At 49.1% G+C, this 22,083-nt stretch overlaps 1 protein-coding gene across 3 annotated transcripts in view; it reads right to left on the reverse strand.

The window, feature by feature from the left end:
• Positions 1-22,083, reverse strand: part of Rrbp1 (ribosome binding protein 1) — a 61,926-nt gene that overhangs the window by 13,210 nt on the left and 26,633 nt on the right. For all 3 annotated transcript variants that reach the window (XM_052183779.1, XM_052183780.1, XM_052183778.1), the window contains 7 exons: positions 12,157-12,305; positions 11,095-11,217; positions 7,187-7,339; positions 6,234-6,352; positions 4,516-4,669; positions 2,003-2,141; positions 92-261 (listed from right to left, as the gene is read on the reverse strand). In XM_052183779.1, the coding sequence (XP_052039739.1) occupies positions 92-261; positions 2,003-2,141; positions 4,516-4,669; positions 6,234-6,352; positions 7,187-7,339; positions 11,095-11,217; positions 12,157-12,305 (1,007 nt within the window). The remainder of the gene's footprint in view (positions 1-91; positions 262-2,002; positions 2,142-4,515; positions 4,670-6,233; positions 6,353-7,186; positions 7,340-11,094; positions 11,218-12,156; positions 12,306-22,083) is intronic.

Consider the following 22,083-nt stretch of genomic DNA (forward strand, 5'->3'; position numbering starts at 1 on the left):
AAGCTCCCATGTGGAGGAGTTGGACATCATGGGAGGCCCTCTGTTCAGGGGAGTCCTCCCTCTCCTTGGACTGGGCTGAGAAGTGACTGACCTGGGTGTCTTGGGCCCGGCCTGCTTCCAGAAGGGCCTCGATGGAATGGATCCTCTCTGTAAGCTGGGAGTTCTCCGCCCTGGCCTCCTTGAGCTGCGCATGGAGACTACTCAGCTCCTCACACTTGCTTTTTACCTCCACCTCAGAGGACTGTAATTTGCTGTGCAACTCTGTTGCAGAAAGGCAGAGAGAGAGAGGAGGGTCTGGAAACATCTGGCTGGGCTCCTCAGCTGTTGGCCCCTCCTACAGACACAGACACACACACACACACAGACAGACAGACAGACAGACAGACAGACACACACACACACACACACACACAGCACTATGGGCCCAGCTTTTGGCCCCTCCTACACACACACACACACACAGATACACACACACACACAACACAACACTATAGCATTGAAACAAAACTTTATAACAGGGGTGGGGCTGAGCAGCCTTTGGGCCAGCTGCTGGTCTCTGCTCTGGAAGGCAAGGTATGTCTTTAGCCACTGTATGCGTTCTGAAGTAGAGGCAGGATTTTTTTATGGAATACTTTTTTTCCCTTGTGGGCTGCACTATGTATGCAGGTCCTTAAAACGCACTTCTGATCCATGAGCTTTTCCTGTGGACTGTGAAGAAAGGTCTGCTGTGGCAGCGACATCTGTGAGTACCACAAGGTGAAACGAACCACGGCTAGAAAGCTGGCAGCAATACATTCAGTGAAGCCACAGAAGACTCGATCTCTGTGGGAAAAGTCCTCTTCCTTGTGTGGTCTCAGAAGTCCCCCAGCTAAGGTGGTCCAACGTCTGACACTTCCTCTCCCACAAGGCTGCCCCTCCAGCTCAGTTACCCCTCCAGCTCAGTGTTGCTTCTTGCTGTGTTTAAACAGAACTTGAACACAGCAGCAGAGACACAATACCAGCTTCCTGGGTCTGGGGACTCAGCTATCTCTTGCCTTAGTTCACCTCTCCCGTCCCTGAAGCTTGGGAACTCCACCCATGGTCTGATACCCCCTTGCCAGCTCTTCAGGCCAGCCCAAGTCTCCCTGTGGCACCCTACCCTCACAGGAGGAGGACCAGGCTCCTGCTCATCTCCTCAGCTTTCTTGTCCTGATGTTCACTCGGGCGGGGCCTTTGTGCTGGCTGACCTCCCCTTTCACCTTTCTGGCCTAGTCTTAAAATCCTGGCCGGGCGGTGCTGGCACATGCCTGTAATCCCAGCACTCTGGGAGGCAGAGGCAGGTGGATTTCTGAGTTTGAGGCTAGCCTGGTCTACAGAGTAAGTTCCAAGACAGCCAGGGCTACACAGAGAAATCCTGTCTCGAAAAAACCAAAAAAAAAAAAAGGAAAAAGAAAGAAAGAAAAAATATTCCATAAAAAAAATCCTGCCTCTACTTCAGAACGCATACAGTGGCTAAAGACATACCTTGCCTTCAAGAGCAGAGGCCAGCAAGCTGGACCAAAGGCTGCTCAGCCCCACCCCTGTCATAAAGTTTTGTTTCAATGCCAGGACCACAGATTACAGGACTATCAATGGCTGCTTCACCCCCAGCAGCAAAGTGTCATCGTTGTGACAAAAGCCATCTATCTCAGAGAGCCAAGTACTTACCTTACACATGCTGTCTGTCCATAGGCACCGCTGTGACTAGTCCTCGACTAGTACTGCTGCTAGCCCGGTGCCCATGACAGGGATTCAGGAAGACAAAGAGTCACAGCTAAGTGACTGACCATCATATTCTCATCACACGCACTGCCTGAGCCTCATCTAGCCCTTGTGGGCCCTGCCCTGGCCCGCTGCCCTCACCTCATGTTTGGCCCTTACAGGTTCTACTCTGTACCCAGTGGACAGTCCAGGCCCACTGTGCAGGTTCCCACAGCGACACAAGGTCAGAGGGCTCATCTGGGCCGCCTGAGTCTGCATTCACCTGCCACTCGCTGCTGCTGTTCCTGAGCCTTCTCAGCATCTGCTCGGAGGTTGGCATGGCTCGTCTGTGCCCGGCAAAGCTCCCGGGTGACCTCCTCCAGGCGCTTCTGCAGAGCCTCTTCACTCTCTTTGTGGGATGCCTGAGGAGGAACAGAGGGAAGAGAGCTGTGAGAAGCATAGCGGCTGTAGACACAATGTCTTCATGTGGCTATCCTATTTACTGTGCTCTCTGGATGGTAGGCAAAGACCAAAGTTCAGGGTCAGTGACATGGCTCAGCAGGCAAAGGTGCTTGTGGCCAAGCATGATAATCTTTGAGTTTAATCCCCGCGCCCCACATGATTGAAGGAGAGAACTGAAGTTACACCTCAGTTTCGTGAACGAAGAGACCACTTCTGGATAATTGTGAACCTGTACAAAGAGTCCCTCGGCTAACACCCCCTCACTGACAACTTGAAGGGGGACAGTTTCCCCATGGTGGCAGTTCTCTCCCTCGAAGCACTGCACACAAGCCAGGCCCACAGTTAAGCACCCATCTGTAGAACACTTCCGGGTTGTCACTTTAAGGCTCAGGCATACAAAGCAGTCACTGCTCAGCCTGTGCGACCTGTGACCTGGCCATTCCTGTGTTCAGTCTAATCTTGAAGACTTCAATACAGACAGGCCGGTCTCCTCCTTGCTCAGAACCACCTCTGGTGATCTCAACCAATCCTCCTCGGCCATTTGTCAATCATTACCATACACTGGGCTCCTGGGAGGGAGGACTTGTCAGGCCTTCTGAAGAATCTACTTCTGCAAAGAACCAGATCTCTGTAGAAGTCAAGTTTGTCTGGGGCATGGGTGGTTGAGAAGGGCCAGTCAACATATAGTGAGATTCCAGGCCATGCCCCATCCCTTTAAGGAGCAGACAGAGTGAAAACAGCACTTTTCCTTCTCTTTTAGGGCGCTGTCTGCATGGGGTGGTGCTGCTAGACCAAAGACTTGAATGAGAAACCCTGAGAGAGCATAGGGCAGCCCTTAGTAAGGGCTGGGTCCCTCAGCTGTAGAAAAGCAAACACTATACAAGGGAAAGTCGGGGTGGCTTTAGGGTGTAGGTTTCTCTACATGCAAATGAGAAGGTCGGCTCAGCTGCACGTGAAAGGCACAACAGTAAAGAATGGTCTCGTGCCTCCTAATGGACAGGTCTGCTTCCTCCTGCCCGGCCATCAGAGCAGGAGCCTGATTCCCTGTGTGGACTCTAATATCCTCACCATCTCTGATGCTGACAGGAACAGGACAGACAGAAAGGTCACCTATGAAAGAGCCCTGCCAGCCTGTCTCACTTTTCACGAGACGGAATCAACCCAGACTGTAGGGAGACTGCAAGTTTTTCTACTCATGGCCAAGATTAACTAGTTAGAGTACTGGTTTCAACAACAACCAACCACAGGAAATCCATTCATCCACAGAAATGAAAAATTTTAAGACTTTAGAGGAAAGCATAGCCATATATCTTAGGAGACAGCAAAATCTTTTAGCCCAGAAGAAGGTGGTCAGCATAGCTGGTCTCATCAAAGGATGCTAAGGCTGGTCCTATGCTATGCCTACTGGGTAGGGATATCTATAAACATTGCTGGAACTTTAAACTTCAGTCCACCCTGGGATAAGGAGCCAGGACAGGGGTCATTAAGAACCTCAAAGCACGTTTTACACTTCCTTTCTGTCAAGCCTGGGAGGCAGCTCTAGGGTCAGGGTTAGAACCACCTCCTGATGCCTGTGCTCTGGGACCCAACCTGCTAGGCCTAGCCTGCCCTGGTCCCCGAGGAACTGGCTGACTCACGTGAAGGAGTTGTGGTGGAGGACAGAATGAAAAGAGGCCCTTCCCTTCTACAAAGTAAGCTGCAGTCTTGCACAGCTCATCCTCGAAGTCACACTGCACAGTAGGTGCAACCTCATGCCCAGGAACAGAAAAGAAGCACAGCTTGGTGCTGCCTGCCTCAGCCTAGGCTACTCTAGCTTGGCACAAGCTACCAGGAGCCACAGGCCCACGGGCTGACCGAAGCCCTGAGAGTATTCCACAGCATGCTCTGAGGAGGAGACTGGGCAACCCCTGGAGCAGCCGCTTCTAAGTCAGCCTGATGGCCACTGCAGGGCTGCAGCAGCACACGGGGGAGCCGGACTCTTGAGATCCAGATGCTGACTCTGTCACACCCTGGCAGGCACATTTTCAACAGTTGTTTCACATCTCTGCGACACATTTCCTTGTGAGTAAACGGCAGTTGCCCACAGTCCCTACCCCACAGGGTAGGTATGACGACAATTAGACTTAGACTGACACCTAGCACATGATGTCCTTCGTATGCTATTACTCTTAACAAGCAAAGGTCAAGGTTCAAGCCCCAAATGCTGACTACATCCCCAGCTGTCTGTTGTGACAGGGAAGGGATGACTCTGGGACCAGGCACTATCCCTGCTCTGCAATCAGCTCTGGTGGGCAGTGAACAGGCACTACAGGGACTGACTACCACCGCTCTCACCTGCAACTGCAGGACCTGTTTCTCAAAGGTGGCTGCCTTGGCTTCTAGAGCCTTCCGTTGTTGCTCCTCCTGCCGGGAGGCCTCTGACTTCTCCACAAGCTCCTTGTTGACCTTGCTGAGCTCCTGTCGGAGCTTTGCCAGTTCTGTGTTCTGCCTGCAAAAGAGCCCCAATTGAGAATAATGACAGAGCCTGGTGACTGGTCTCTCCTTCTGGCACATCTGTCCTTTTTTTTTTTTTTTAAATAAAGATTTATTTATTATTATATGTAAGTACACTGTAGCTGTCTTCAGACACCCCAGAAGAGGGCATCAGGTCTCCTTACGGATGGTTGTGAGCCACCATGTGGTTGCTGGGTTTTGAACTCAGGACCTTCGGAAAAGCAGCCAGTGCTCTTAACCGCTGAGCCATCTCTCCAGCCCCCTGTCCTTTCTTATTTAGTGTCCAAGTCTTAGGGCCATTGTTCAAGTGATTTTTACATATCAACCATCTGGCATTTGGTGTTTTATCAAAAATGGGTTGCCAACACAGTAACATGGACTGTAGAGAGCAAAAGGCCCCTCCCAGACACCACTGGAAACACAAAGGCAAGACCCATGCCCGTCACCTCTGCTCACTCACTCCCTGCAGGGTTGGGCAGCAGTCCACCAAGGGCTGGCAGATGTGATGACAGCCAGCCCTGAGAGTCTCCCGAAGGCACTGGTGGCACTTGTCCTGGCTCCTTGTTCTAGCAGATGGCCAGGCAGGTCATACAAAGCTAGAGCACAGGGCACTTAGAAAAAAACCTGCCTTCTGTTTGTTACTTTTAAAGTGGGACTCAGGATCTAAGAATATTCTAGAATTTCAGAAAACTTAACAAAAGGAAAGTGTAAGACTATTCAAATGTCCACTTATGTCACTAGCATATACGCTACCTCCTCAGGAAAAGCCTAAGGCCAGGGGACGGACAGACAGACAACTGGCTGAGAGCTGCTGTGAGGCTCCTTTGAGTCTTTAGCTCATGCACTATATATACAGTGCAGAGATCCAAGTGACCGGGTAAGGGCAGTGTGGAGCTTGGGACTGCTTAGGACGTGTAGATAGATGGAGATGGGATTGGTAAAACCCACTTAGCTGCTGTATACCCTACCCCCACCAGGCAGTTTCTGAACTGAGGGGAGCAGCTGACAACTGGGTAACATTTCCCCAAACTTCAGAATTTTCTCAAGAAAAAAAGCATCAGTAAATTCCACATGACAGAGAATGCCAGAGGTTCCTCAATCTCATATCCTCCCAGCGGAGGACCGAGAGCCCAGCAGGTCCTTGTAACACCAACACTCTCCTCCTGTACCAATCTACTTTAATACTCTGTCCTGTGCCCCAAATACGGAGTGCAATAAGAATGAGCATGAGAGTGCCACTCTGCCTGGGAAGACGCCAGCACAAGCCAAGGACTGAGGCACCTGATCCCCCTCACCTCCAACAGCCAGCTGCAGGCTGCCATACATCAAATCTTTCTACGGCATCAAGCCACGAGGGCTCTTAGACACCTGCCAAAGACTCAACTGCTCAGAACCACATGGAAGCTAGATGTAGAACTCACAGGAGCCCTGTGTATGACTGCCACGCGGCTCCATACCCAGAAAGGCACTAGATTTCACCTGCTGCAGCCCACACAGGACTCACTAAGTCTACCCTAGGGAGCACGCCACCACAGTCTTTGCATGGGACACTGGCTTACTTGCTTTCCACCTGGCTGGTGGCCTGGTTCAAGGCATCCCTCAAGATGGAGTTCTCCTGCTGTAGGCGGGCCAGCTGGGTGTTAGGGCCATTTTCCAGCTGTTCCTGAAGAGTCCGGATCTGAAAGGTTGGCAACAGGAGCACAGGAGAAGAGCACAGGAGCGTCAGTCAACCAGAGAACTGACTGTGGGCCTGCATCAGCAAGGTCACAGCCCAGAGTGGAAGCTCTGGAGACTGTATCTGTTCCAAGCGAAGTCAGGAATGCTCATAAAGCAAGGGCCCATGTGTTGTGCCACTCCAGTGTCAGGGTCTCAGGGACAAGTGTGGACCTCTTTCACCATCAGACATATCTCTGCTCACTGCTCTCAATATCCAATGCTTCAGATGTATGCACAGATGCACATCTGAGGCCACACAGGTGGTGGACTATTCTGAGAGAAAAAAAAATCACACGGCCACAAAGCACAACTATCTGAGTGAAGAGTTCATCTCTTGTTTTCTGAGCAAACATAGCACCCATGAGACATGTGGCAGGGAGGCAGTTGTGCCCAGAATGAGCCAAGCATAGGTTCAGAAGATAAGTGTCAGACTCTGACAACGGGACGGTCTAGACAGGCAGTCACCAGTGTTGGTCTCCAGAGCAGGCTAAGTGTATGCTCAGGTCTACTAGTTCATGTGATCTTCCCAGCCACACACAGAGAAAGTGTAATCAGCATCACTCCAGACTTACTGGAGACAGATGGAAGCCCCCATCCCAGGGTACTACCAGGCACAAGGCTCTTTTGAAAAGGTGCTCTTTAAAATATATTTTCTATCTTCCTAGTAATTAATATCAGAAACATCCAGAAACATCCAGCGGAATTCAGCCCCCAGCAGGTAGACATCCTCAGTGCCAACTCATGCCTCCCCTCTGGGCCACTGTGACTCCCTCAGGCCCGCCCTGCCTGTGCCCACCTTGCCCTGCAGCTGCTGCACCTCCTTCACATGGTCCCGATAGCTGGCCTGCATGCGCGCCTGCACAGCTGCGATCTCCTGCTCCTGGGCTACCAGCTGCTTCTTCACCTTGGCCTCCCCAGCTGCAGCCTTGGCCTTCTCTGACGCCATCTCCTGAGAAGAAACAGGTGAGGTGAGCAGACTCATTAAACAGGCAGAGACTGGGCCACATTATTTTCTTGAAAAGCACTCCAAAGGTAAGGTTCTAACTGGACTTTGGTTCTGTCTGTCTAGGCTGGAGGATGAATACTGTCACCAGCGTCCACTGGTGCTTTACTGGCATATTCCTTTGGGATCTGGCACCATCCCTAGGCTTAGTAAGGCCCTGCATAGACTTCTAGGGCCCAGAAGGTTTACCTCCGGATAGACGCTGACACTGTACCACCGCCCATTCCACTTCAGTACCCAACAGTGTCTGGCTGGGAGGGTGTCTGAAAGCCTAGAGCTCCTTAGCTCATCAGTTTTAGCTGATCGTACGAGGCCTCACACTCAGGCGCTGGAGTGGACACACAATAGTCTAGTTCAGACTGGAGTAGTGCCTGGCAAGACAAGGGCTGGGAAGGTTTTTCCAGAAGGTTTTGCCCTCCTTGTTCTAGAGTCTTCAAAACCACACCTGGGCCCTGAACACTTAAAGGGCTAAGGTCGAGCTCCCAAGGGTGTCTAATTCCATAAGCTTCTTTAGACACTACTCACACTAGTCATGGGTTCAACTCTGCCAGGACTTTCCACGTGAGTGGCACAGACTCTGCAGATGACTGACATTCTCAGTGACGCCAAGAAAGATCTCTAAGCAAGATCCTTTCCAACTATAAAAATGTTCCCACAAGAATAAAGGAAATGTAGAGGGGACTGAACATGAAGCAGAGTCTAGCACTCACTGGCTCCAGCGAGAATGCAGATAAGAGGAACTGTCATATGGTCAGTTACATTTTCACATGAAATTTCTCACTCAATGATTTGGTGCCAGGAGACATACATAACACAAGAATGACATAAACATGCCGGCTCTGTCAGGACACTATGGTCCGCACAAGGAAGACAAAAATAGACAGAATCATAAGTATTTACCTCCTTATAAAGGGAACATACAAATACCAACAAACACTCCTTCCTCAACTGCAAAGCCCCCTCAGTCCATAGTAGTCAACTGCTGAGTGGGTGGGCCAAGCACAGAGTGTGTGTTTATGATACAAGGCTCACAGTCTGAGGGCAACCAAATAGAGGTCTGTGGTGATTATAATGATCACCTCCATCTGAGGGCTCCATTAGGTTACTGAGGGCTGATAGCTAAACAGCCGTCCAGGATGCTAACAAAATGTCCAGCCCAACTGAGAGGTACAGGAGAACCTCAGAAGCAACAATGCTCCCGGGCATACTAGGAGCAGACAACCATCCAGAGAAGGTGAGGCCAGATGCTGGGGGCTAGTACAGACTTGGCAATGGAGGCAGTGGGCTGGGGATGGAGCAATGGCGAGAGAGATGTAAGTAGAGATCAGCACTGGACCTCCTGAGTTTATGGGAAACCGGATGTGGTCAGGGGAGAGAGAGCCATAGCTGGACATTGGCATTAAGTTTCTTGGATCAGAGCCAAGGTCCACACTTTGGAAGGTGAGGTGGGTAACAAAAATCAAGGCTTCTAGGCCTGCAGGCCATGCCAGGAACAGACTCTACTGTCCCAACCCAAGGAGGATGGGCATGGTGAATGGCACCTAAGAATTAGGTGCCATTGTTGTTCTTGAAACTGTCATACAGCCACCTCTAAGGGACAGCATGGTCACTGAATGGCCAGCACAGGGCCATTCCTTCATACCTGCCACCCTGTCCTTGGTGAATGTGATTTCACAAAGGGAAAGGGCATATTCTATCAGAGGGTGCAACCTCCTCCTCCATCATGCCTCAAGCCCTTTCTAAATTAAAGGGCACAGCCCCAACTAACTAGTCAAGCCACACAGAGCCTGCCAGCAATCTAAACATTACTGTAGCCTCTCACTGCACTTGACCTTGGGAGTAAGCAAATTTCTGTAGGAAATTAATTTCTCTTTCTGTCTAGACAGTGTCCTGGGTAGGTTTTTTTTTTTTTTTTTTTTTTTTTGTGGGGGGAGGTGCGGGGTGTTGTTTGTTTGGTCAATTTGACATAATCTAGACTCACTTAAAGAGAGGGGATTCCATTGCTGTCCCTGGGCAGGTGGTCCTGGGTTGGAAGAGAGCAGATGAGCAAGCCAATAAGCAGCTGCCCCCAAGGCTTCTGCTTCAGTTCCTGCCTTGAGTTCCTACCCTGACTTACCTTAGTAACGGAACGGGACCTGAGAGTTATAAAATCAAACAAACCCTTTGCTCCCCAAGTTGCTTTTGGTCATGGTGTTTTATTATAGCAATATAAATTCTTTCTAAAATAAAAGGTACAGAAAAATAGCTCCCCAGAAAAGCAGACTCTGATCCAGGAAGGTATGCTACTCTCTGACCCAGGCAAGTGGGAGGGCTCTACCAAATTCTATGGTATAAATACGCTCACCCTTACTGCAGGCTGGGCCTAACTCCTAAGGTGAAGGATGCACAGAGATAGGAGCACACAGCACACCCAGTTGCTGTTAAGCCAGGTGAAGGTCTGCATTTCTAGTAACCCAGGACAGCTCGGGCAAAGGCCATACATGGACAACCCAGGAGTCAGCACAGAAGCCCACTGAACAAGCACTAGGAGAGTTCTCAGAGGTGACTTCCTTTTCTGCTCCTGGGCAGAACACTCACAAAGAGTGTCATTCAAAGGGCTGGGGTCTCACCAGCCTGACCCACAACCGACTTTTCCGACCAGCTCAGAAGCATAACACTGAATGAAGGACGAGGTCAACTTGCCTCATTTCTAGTCTGTCTCCAAAAGGCAGAGGTTAGTACCTAAGATAGGGTTATGTCTAAGATGGTGTCAGATCTTTCTTTCTTTTTTGAGACAGGGTTTCTCTGGCTCTGTAGATGAGTCTGACTTCAAATTCAGAAACCCACCTGCCTCTGCCTCCCAAGTGCTGAGATTAAAGGTGTGCACCACCACCACCACCACCACCCACCACCACCACCACCAGGTATTGTCAGATATTTGTTGACCCAGGCCATCTCCCTGAAGTCTGCTACCTGGGACAGAGAAGGTAGGAGGCAGGGAACAGTAAAAGAAAACCCACAGCACCTGACAGACAGCTAACTTAGGGATACTAGGCCCACGAGGACTCCCCATACCCTGCCTGCCATGTCCACCTGGGACACTTGGACACCAGGACCCACTTCTCAGAAGCAGAGAAAAACTCCAGTAGTTCATCAGTGCGTGGCTTTCAATGACTGAAGACCTGGCATCTCCTGAACAATGTCCCAAGCTTGTCCCACAGCAACTCTGGCCCACCACCATCTGCCATTCAGAGTAAAAAACCTTCCAGCCAGTCTGGCTACAGATAGCCAAGAACTCTCCTGCACATTACTCCACTGATGTCAGACAAAAGCAGCAAAGCGACTTCAACCCCAGTTCTCAGGAAAACTACCAGCATTAAATGTACATCTCCTTTCTAGGTGTACTAACTCACAGACCCTGGTACACTGGGAGCCATGGCAGTCTGAGAGTCTGGTCTCTGCTAAACTACATGTATTCTTGGAGCACAGGGGAGGAGCCCTCCCAATACTACAGCTCCCTCTTCAGGCAGCAAATAAACTTCAGTCAAAACATTCTTGGCCTGGGAAGAGCCATACGCTAGGCAGACAAGCCCTGGCTGAAGCTGCCTGTCTCAGAGCCAACCCGAGACTGTCCTGATGACCACAGGGCAGCTGTGGCCCTGGGCAAGGGACCCTCAGAGAACGGAGAAGAGGGCTGCCTGGCTTCTGAGCTCAGGCTGTACCTTGTTGAGTTCCCTTAGTTTGCTCTTGGCGACAGCTGCATCCTCTTGCTCTGTGGCCAGCAGCTTTTCTTTCTCTTCTAGTTGGCGTTTCAGAATTGCTACAGGGTCACCCTTCTGAGTGGCCTAGAAATGTTGACAAATCCATGTTACAGGGGAAGAGAAGAACACACAGTCCCCCATCTCTGGCAATAAACAAAAGCACAGCGGGTAGCATGGGCTTCAAGATAAGTGGTTCCATCTGACCCTAGTCACCACTTGGGAATAGACAGTCCTGTTAAGCCACCCAGTCTTTAGGAACTCCCAGATCTTGTACACACAGATGCTTGGGGTAGTTTTTATAGCTATGTATTTCCAGCCTTAAAACCAGAAAACGTAGACTACAAGCCACTGGCTGCAGTGTGGGAGCTAGGCTAGGAAACCTGTACTCTAAGGTCATGGTGTAAGACAAGATGGGACAATAGTCACCCTGACCCTCCCTCCGACATTCATGCTCAAGGAACAGTTCCCAGTGCTTACTTGCAGAGGCGCTCTCAGCAGCACTGAGACCATACAGAGCATGGCACCCTTCAGTGACAGCCAGGAAAGGAGTAGCCCCCCCACCCCAACACCTCCAGCCACTGAACTGACTCCCAAAATTTCTATTGACCCAGCTAGCTAAGGAAAAACCCACGAATACTGCACTTCCTAGAACAGGTCACTGGCCAGGAGCACTAAGGAGTGGAACTTATGTCTTTGAGCTTGCCCTGGCAGCACAAGGGACAGTATGTCCAGATTTCTTTCTTTGTACGTTGGCCCACCCAGCTGGGCCAGATCCTGTGTTCTAACAGCAGAAGCACAAGCAGCACAGAGGTAGGTTCTGCTCCGCTCTGGGCACACAACCAGTGGGAGATCATTCAGCCCAAGCACGGATAGCAATGGCAGGATTCTCTAAGAAGCAGCAAAAACTGTTCTATAACATTCTCTTTGCAGTTTGACAAGACAGATCCTGGACACGAGTAGGACTGGGAGAGCTGTTCACCCCTGGGAAAAGCGGTGCACCATAGCAGCCCTGCAGTGGCCTACCTTATGCCAGGTATCTTGAATGACTCCAGTCTTCTCAGAGAGGATCTCAATAAGCCGCTGGGCCTCGCCCTCACTGAACACCATGCTTCCAACTGTGGAGACCAGTGTCTTGTAGGGCAGGAAGAGAGGGCTGTCGCAATCTGGGGGCCCTGAAGTGGGAAGGAGCAGGGGCTTACATTCCACCCCCAAACAAGTGGATATACAACGGCCATCAAAAGGTGGCTCTAATCAGACAAGGAGAACTCTGTTCTATAGCTTCAGGCTGGTACGTGAACTTCCTGATTAATGATGGGTCTGAATTCCCAGAGAGTCCCAGCCAAGGCTAGGAGTAACATCCCTCCTATTTGATATTGGTAGTAGGGATCCAATTCAGGGATCAGGGTGTCCTGGATAAAGGCTAGCCTCTGTTCTTTCTTCGTTCCTTCTTCTTTTTAAATTATCAAGACTGAAGCTCTATGGGAATTTGAGGTGGCTTTGTTGATAAAGCTGGTGCAAACCTTAGCACTATAGAAATCGAGTGTGGTGACTTACGCCTGTAATCTCAACACTTCAGAAATGAAGGCAGGAAGAGCAAGGCCATACTCAGCCACACAGTGAATATGAGGCTACCCTGATTTGCATTAGACCATGTCTCAAAATAAGTAAATAAACAAGTAACAAAAATGGCGCTGCACAAAATTATCCACATTTTCATCAGGTTTTTTCTCCATTTCCTCTTTTTCTAGTGAAACACTTGATCCATCTCACTGTCCATGGTTCAGTGAGATCTCCTTATCTACTCCAGCATCACTATAGGCACTGCCTGCCCATGAGTAACCAGGGTACTCATCATTCAATCCAATGATCCCCAGAGCCACATACACATGCAAAAGCTTGGAGGGTGCCAGGACTCCGCTCCCCACAGTCAAGGATAGGCACTCTAGTTTCCCCAGCTAGAGCTTGAATAGTGACTGGCTTCAAAAGAGAAATGGCTGGGCCAGGTCTCCCAGAATGAGCTCCTCACTCCCTAGGTACAGAACGCTTGCTCACCCCACTCCCCCCAAAAAAACCCATCACCACCATCACCACCACCATCACCACCACCACCACCACCACCATCACCACCACCACCATCACCAATGAAACATCCCCACTCCCAGTCTTGATGATACCCATGCAGACTTGTAGGCAAGAAAAGAGTGAACTGAGATAGCTCACCTAAAATGCCTGGGAAATTCCTCTGCTCATCTAAATTTGCTTCACAACTGAAACAGACGGCCAAATGCACTAAGAGAGACAGACAAGCTCACTATGGTGAAACTCAGCTAAGCCTACCTTTTGAGGACAAGGAATGGGGAAGGTTTCCACAGCAACCCAGAATTCTCTGACTTGTCACAATATTTTTGCTTCACAGTCATAATATTTTCATATAAGTGGAAGCACTTAGCGTGATATCATAATAAAGGAAAGGTGGGATGTGGGCGGGCTGGTTGCTATGAGCACCTTATTTTATAACTTCTTACCTTGGGAAAGTGCAGTAGATTTAAAAATAACCACACTAGCATTAAGAGGCCCAAGAACTTGTATTGCCAAGAAAATGGAAGAGAGTATGTGTGTGTGTGGGGGGAGGGGGCATTTCTTAATTTCCATGAAATATGTATGCACACACAACTAATGGTAGACTTGTACATACTAGACTTAATCCCAAGTGCTGCAGAGCTAGAATAAAACGGCCCATGAGCTCACTCTCAGGAAAAACCCCTACTGAAATTTTTTTTTTTTTTTTTTTTTTTTGCTGTTTTGCCCCAACCTTAAATAGATATTCACTGCCCAGAGTTAAAAAGACACAGGTGAGGCAGGGCAGCCTCTTCAGCCTGTGTGGAGCTGAAGGCTACTTTCCTTCCCTCATTCAGAATGGTCCTAGCACCCCTGAGAACTTGTGACTACAACCCCTGAGACTTGTGACTAAGACCCCTGAGACTCCTGCAACTTGTGACGTGCTTCAAGCAAAAAGTGTACTTGGGGTTTAAGACCCTCAGTGTGGACAAGAACATGAAACAGTAACCTGATACACTGGCTGAACACCAAAAGCACCCGATTCGGAAGTACTGGGTGAGGTATGCTGTTAAATTCACCCAACTGTTTCTTCCTAGCCTATTCCAATGTGGTGACTGGGATGGATGTGGTGCATACTATAGTTCTCAGACTGCCTGTTCTATGCCCTTCCACCTCCATGGACTCCTAAAGTGTCTGTACCTTGCCAAAAATCTTAGAAGCCCCAAGAATTCCCCAAGTAATTGAAATCTCTAACTTCTTTTGAATTCTCCACCAGAGGACACTCTTCCAGTAAGGCAGGTTGGTGTGTGCCTGTAATTCCAGTACTTGGGAAGTGGAGAGTGAGTTTAAGGCCGGCCTGCGGTACATGAGATCCTATGTCAAAGAAGAATGGGGGTGGGGAGCCCAAATAAAGACAATGCCCTTTAGGCCCTATCCCTTGAGGCCCAACTCCTCCCACAGGAGGAAAACATCTGGCTATCATTGTTGAAGGAAGCCTTGCTATTGAATATCATCTTGGGTACTAACACTAGCTATGGGATGCTTCAAGATGCTTCCAGCACTGTCTAGAAGCCCTCTTCTATGTTCTGAGGCTAAACAGTATAAATAAATAAATCTTAAATAAACAGTTGTAACAAATGAAACAATCCGATGTAAAATTGAGCCTTCTCTGCCTATCTTGCTTTTCTACCCAGAGCGTCTATTACCTTCTCCATACACACTCTCCTATAACTTCACAAAACATTCTTTATTGACTCTCTTGGGCAAATACATAAATAAGGGAGTATTGTGTCTGAATCAGAGGCAGTAAATTGACAGACAGGAAAAATGAGGCCCATCCAAACAGCATACCCAGCTCCCACTTACATCTCTAGCAAATGCTTCAAGATTCTAGTAATTCTTGGTATTGCAAAATCTTAAGGTATTAAAATAAACCTGCCAAAGATTCCATATTTAATCCATTAGCCATGGGCTTAAAAAAGAGCACGGAGTTAGGGACTTCTAGATGAGGTCAGCTCCCTGCACAGCTGCCTCAGCAGCCTGGGTCTGGCTCACATTGGTTGGTAGGTCTGGTCTAGACAGGAATGAGACAGATGGACAGCAAACAGCAGCTACAAGATGGCATCAGCCAGATGTGGGGGACACAACTACACACTCCCCCTTGGATTAGGCCATTCAGGAATGCAGCACATAGACCTGGGATAGGCCTCTGGGGCTTGAGGGACCTGAGACATAGAACACCACTTCCAGGTAACAGCTAACAAAGGAAATCAGTCCAGAAACTTTACAGTTGCAGACTATCTGCAACTGGACCTGTAGTGCTGGCAGCTAACTCCATGGTAGGTAGGTAGGTAGGTGGGTGGGTAGGTGGGTAGGTAGGTGTGTGGGTGTGTGGGTGGGTAGAGACAGACAGGGGCTAAACAAATACATCTCTAGGCCAAGGCCAGTTTATAGGTCACCTCTGGCCTTGAGTTACAGTACAGCATCTACAGTGTCAAATGGCCTAGGCTAAAAATTTCAATTTCCAACTCAGCCCTCCTTTCAATTGTGTCCTTGGACAACTGGCTTAACCACCTCCTGCCTCAGTTTCTTTGTAAAGTCAGTAATAACTGTTCCTCCCTCCTGGCCTGGCTGCAAAGATTAACTTAATTTGTGCTTGGAACGAGACAGGGGAAAGCACTGAAAACTGAGTCTCCAGGACTGACTCTGCAGGCCCAAGCATTGAGAACCCTGCCCCCTCCCAGCTCACATTGGAGGAGCAAGGCTGAGGCTCATGAGACCAAGGCTGACTTAGAGACTCAGAAGGGCGACTGTCCTTACTCATGACACCTTACTCATGAGCACAAGAGCTTGAGGAAAGAGGATGTGCCTCCACCCACAAGAAACTTGAATGTAGTCAGTGTGCTTAATGTCTAGACTTCAAAACTATGATGCAACCAGTTTGCTACAGAAATACCTTACCACCTAGGAAATGAAACTTGTAAAGAGGTACTTAGGACTCTGTCAACTGTAAGCTCCTTTAGGAAAATTGAAGATATTAACATGAGGAGATCCTGAGGCTTAGCAGCTCCCTCCTCAGCAGTGGCCACCCCTGCACTGTCCAGCTACAGAACATGCTTGCCAGGCCCACGCCCTACTTCCCCACCAGCAGGGAGTGCATCAGCTCACTCCAGGACTCACCCTGGGAGTACTTACAGACAGCTAGATGCTAAATGGAGGTGAGAGTATTACTGTAGGTTCCCAAACAGTTCTGCCCAGGACAGGCAGGCCCAGCTTATCTCCTGGTTCCTACACAGTGTATGCACTGAGAAGTCTGCAGAACACTAGGCTTGGAGAGGTAAGTAGAAAGACCACAGCTCTGCAGCACGGCAGGCACAGACAGGGACCTAGAGCATGCAGACACAATGGAAGCAGAGGCTGAAGCACAGGTGCTTCCCTCAGGCAGCACTGGGTAAAGAGGCAGGCAAGAGGTCTGCAGGAAGGGGAGGAGCCCAGAAAGACATTAAAGTCTGCAGGAGCCAGGACTTTGGAATTCCCAGAGGAGGAGAGAGAGGTAAGACTGAAATAGGTACAAGAGTTCACAGGCCCCAGAGAACTGGCTTTTACCCCAAAAGTGCAATGACTAAAGGGAATATTGCTTGGGATTCTGGAACGGACACAGCTTGAAGAAGACAACTCAGGAAAGAGCCTAAGCCAAAGCTCAAGCCTAGAGTCTTCAGGCAACTAAGTGTGTGAGGCACCTCAGTGCGTGAGACAGAAGCACAGGTGGGGACTAATGCGGACTCATGGCAAAGACATTCATTTTCTTAGGGACAGTCCAAAACCCATTCTGAAGGCCTTTCCCTCAAATGCAAAGACCACAGCTTTGGACCTGCGCTGAGAGTGATATGGATGGTGCGAGTTCCTAGCCCAGCATGTCCACAGGGAAGAAGTCATATCCCAACCTTAAGCAGATTCCATGACTGGTCCACCCCAAGCACCTCAGCTAACTGAGCTGTGCTGTAGAACAGTCAGGTACCAGGCCTTTCAGCCTCTTGGGAGCCCAGTTCCATGTGCTCATCTACATTTACAACCAAAGATCTGGGAGCAACCAAAGGCAGAAATCACCACAGCCTCTCCCAACCACACATTTATAAACTGTGGCCAAGAAATCTACAGGAAAAGTACAAGGTCCTCAAAGAAACTAAAACACACCCTGCCCTCTCCCGCCCCTACTTACTGCTCTTCTATCCAAGCCAAGACAGGCCCTGGGCAGCATGTTAAGTAGAGACTTCACTCCCAGATCAGGTGGCCCTTCCCAGAGCATGCAAGCCAATGATGAACAGCTACACTTGAGCCCTAAATGGTCACAAACACATGTGGGGTTTCCAGTGCCCTGGCAACCAAGCACAGACGCTGTGGAGAAGAGTTTATTAAGGCTTTCCCCTTTGGTGTAGGAAAGAATAATCTATAAGCAAACTGGAAATATGTGTATTAAATGGGTATCCTACAGACTAAATGACTATTATAGTCTTTACACTTACTTTTCTTTTCTCTAGACTTCAAAAGAAACAATTTTATACCTGAAAAAAATGCACACATCACAATAGTTGTTAAGACATCTATGAAAAGGCCCTGAGCAAACTCCCTGCTTGGGCTTTGTGGCTGAAGACCAACACTACAGTTTCAGCAGCAGTCGAGATTTTTGTTAGTGCCTACAGAGAAAGACCATGGCCTAATCATGGGCGTGACCACAGAAGCCTGGACAGTAACTGAAGACCCAGCACTGCCACATCCAACATTCACTAAGTGGAGATTTCCAGAAGAATGTCAGCTAGCAGCTCACAGGGAACATGCTTCCCTGTGGATCTCTTTACAGTCTTTTTGGAGGTAGAAAGGAAGACAGGGACAGAGAAGAAGTAAGAAGAGGGCAAGAAAATGGGGCTTGGGCTTGGGCAAGTTCACACAGAAAGGTGCTCAAAGCACTTAGGGTTCTGTTCAGAGAGTCAAACCCTGACACACAGTTAACGTCAAAGAACAAAGGTTACCAAGCTTGTTCTGAGTACACACCTGGTGGCTTTAGCCTGAAAAAAAGGTGAAGAGTTAACTGTATGGAGGATGGGAAAGGGGTCTCAGGAGGGCTGCCGTGGAGACCCTGTACCACCATCTGCTGACACATGACTTCTGCCAAGTCTAAGCTCTAGCTATGTAAAACAGGTAGAACTGGGCTGTGAGCAGGATAAATGCAGGAAAAGCAACACCAAGCACCTGGACTAAGAGCCTGGCTACACAGGACGGTGGCCAGCACAGGGGAGCAGGAGAGGGGTGGGAGACAAAGGGAGCGACTGCAGCCCAGCCAACGGTTTTAAAGAAAGAGCTCTGCTCGGCTTGGCTCTGCACACCCTGAATAGGTTTTCCTGGAAGCGCTGATAACCCTTTTGTATCTCTTCTGTCTCATGCCCCTGTCAAGTTACAGATCTTTTTACACTGCATTTCCTACTGTACATCTGCCTGCTCTGCAGGTAGAATGGTGTCCCTGCAAAGCTGCACCCAGGAGCTCAGACACCTCCGCCAGTACCCACAGGACACCCCTAGCTTCAGTCTGGGCACAGAAGCATTGTTGACATTCATCTTACCTCAGCTTACAAGCACTTACCAGGTAACAGGTGCCAGGGCCTGGGTGGGCACTGGCATCTTGTGGGAGGCCTGAGAACTTCTAACTCCCCGAAAGGACTAACAAGGTTTCCGCCGCCACAGATGCTCCAGGAACACACAGACTGGAGCTCCATAATAGAGTTTCTGTTTTCCAGTTTTTAAAAAAATACTAATACAAATAGAAAAACTAGAAAAATGTAAAAGGGTAAATGAAAGATACAAAAAAGAACCCACAATCCTACCTCCCAATAGTGTCTGTTCTCCCACATAGACCATGAGAGACTTATAAAAAGCCTATTTCTGTTTTCTACATTTTGGAGGGTGGTGGGATTCTCCTGATCATCATGGTCACCTGGCCCCCAGAATAATACCAGCCTACCAGCTGGGAAAGGAGAGTTATTCAAAAAGCCAACCACAGAGTATGATAGAAGTATCAGAGCCCCCGTACCACTAAGTGAGGAGGCCACAGGCTCTGTGGTAGAGTCCTCATCAGACCCTGGTGATGAGGGTCTCAGACAGACCTCAACTCCTCTTCCTCTGAGCAGGAAACAAGCCTCACTCCAATTAACAGTTGCTTCATTCTAGAACTCATGCTACCTGTGGGCCAGGGAACTACACAGTATATTCCTATATCCAGACCCACGTAGAGTCTAACCAAAGCCACTTCTAGTGCAGATCTCCTGACTGCACACCACCAAGAGGCCATTCCAAGTAATCAGAGCAGCCCTCAGCTCAGGGTGGGAGGCAGGTGAGCATAATTGCGAAGGCAGATCAAATCCAAGGATAAAAACAGATTTTAAAAACCACCAGCACACACGCATACTTCCCAGCATCCTACAGAGTCCTGCGCACAGTGGCCAGACCACCCATGAGGCAGCAGTTTTCCAAACACTTCAATTCAGGGGAGTTTTCACTCCAAGAATTCCACTAAGTCCCAGTCCCTAAACATTCAGAAAAGATTCCCTGCTTTTTAACTCATAGGCTAGTGCTTCCTCCTCCTTCCACACAAGAGCTTTTAATACTCCATTGCAATACAAACCCTTTTCAGCTCAACGGTAGGATCACAGGAGCAGGGGTTAGCTCCAGACAGTCAAGCAGGCCTCTGTACATCACCAGCTGTTTTTGGAGACCAAGGGAGCAGTCTTCCTAAGTGAAAAAAAGTACCTACCTTTTTTGACTTGCAATTACAGCCCTAGGAATTCACTTGAAGAGGCATACAGCAATATATGTACATCATTGGAGCATCAATTTTAGCATCCAAAGAAGCCTGCACACTACTTAGGTGTCATTTAAATAAATCACAACACATTCACCCCACAGAATGTTATACAGCCAAATGTGGCAGCTGTGCAAGCACACAATGTGAGAGATATCACCAAAAAGCAGTCTCTAACTGCTGGGTATTGCCACAGCTTGCATGTGAGAGCAGTGTCTCCAGGGCCCCCCAGAGGTGAATGGTGACAGGGACAAAATAGCAAGAAAGACTTTAGAGTCCCACCCTATCCGTACTTCTCTCCTATTTAAACTGTTTGCAGGAAGCATACTTTTATGTAATAATATACTTTTTTAAGAGCTGGAAATAGGTGTTCATTGTCAAACACTGCCACAGACAATTAGTAAAAACCCATGGCAAGGCCCCTGATCAGTCTGAAAGAGGTGGCCCACAGAAATGTGCCCAGGCCTGCCTCCACACCTCCCACATCTCCTCTGTGGTACCTGTCATCAAAAGCTTTGCACCAGCCAGGGACAGAGTGAGCCTGGTGATGTAACCCCAGTTGTATCCTGGACTGCTTCTGCATGATGTCATTAGTGCCTTGCTATATGAGGGACAGTGACAACTAGAACCAAGCAGGGGAGTAACTGTGTATGATACCAACATATGGCTATAAGCCAGATCTTTACAGGGGTACCTGCAAGGTGACCAAGAGGCCACCTCCCTCCAAATGGCTGCTGCTTAGCGCAGGGGTGTCTAAGAGGACTTTCTGATGGTGATGTTTACCAAGAGCAGCCACTGGTAACTTGTGACTACTGACAGAGCTTTAAGGAGCACTAAGTATGATCAAAGAACTCTGAACTTACTTTGGACTGATTTAAATTAAGTGGCCAGGGAGACCAATGGCTCTTTGAAAACACATCTCCCAACCCTAATTTGTCTATAGCCAGTTGTTGAAACATCATGGTGCCAAGGGCCCTCCACATACTGTGCCCAAGTCTAGGTCTCCAGCATTTGTGGGAGGAGCTGCCTTCCCTAGCCTGCACTATACCAATAATGAAACCTACCTCTCAGGCATTTCCTAGTTCCTCACAGCACTGCCTCAGGCTACTTCCTCTGCCCAGCCCCACACTCCCAGATGCCTAGCACACCCATCTGGCCCGCCCCATGCTCCCAGATGCCTAGTACACCCATCTGCAGTTCTGCCACAATTCCTTTTGGCACATGTGGTCCCCAGAGTATACGCAGTTCTGGACAGACACATACTCATTTGCAGCCAAATGGCAGGGTATCTCAAGGCAGGCCAGGTGGGACCAACCACAGCCTAGCCAAGAGAGCTGGAACACAAGGTCTAGCTTTGTGAAAATGTTTAAGCCTGCTTCTCATCCATGCTGCTCACCTGGCAATACTCTGAGCTGCAATGTTTGATATCATCACATGAATTCTAGTACATTCCCTATGTGTACCAGACTAAGATGATTCCATGAGCCTCTGGAATATACTCTACGGTCAGATTTCATGCCCCAACCTAACCCTAACCCTACAGCTTCAGTTCGTACTGCTCATGCTTCAGTGAAGAAATACATGTAGGAAGTTCAAGAGAATGCTAGACAACGTGAGTCCGAGTTTCCACTAGAGTTGTAATTCAGTCATCCAAAGTACTTCACTGGTGCCTGGCTTTGTACTGGATCACCCCACCTCCACCCCCAGGCCTTTACACAGGAGAGTAAAAATCAGAATTCTCTACTGTCTGCAGTGAGTGCCCTATAGTTGCCCCAAGTTTCCCAGCAGTTTTCTCTGTTCAGCAGTTGGAGAGTGTAACCAGGTGAGCAGGCCTGAATGAGAAGCAGGCCTGAATGTTTGGAATTTTGAATGGATGGATGGATGGATGGATGGATGGATGGATGGATGGATGGATGGATGGATGGATGGATAAATATCTTACATGTTGTACTTAGAATCACCAGTATAATGGAGGAAAAGGGCATGCTGCCCACCACCCACACGAGCAGAGAGACACTGCGGTGCTATCTATGTGTAGTGCC

The sequence above is a fragment of the Apodemus sylvaticus genome, chromosome 5 (assembly GCF_947179515.1).
Source record: "Apodemus sylvaticus chromosome 5, mApoSyl1.1, whole genome shotgun sequence".
Taxonomy (NCBI): Eukaryota; Metazoa; Chordata; class Mammalia; order Rodentia; family Muridae; genus Apodemus; species Apodemus sylvaticus.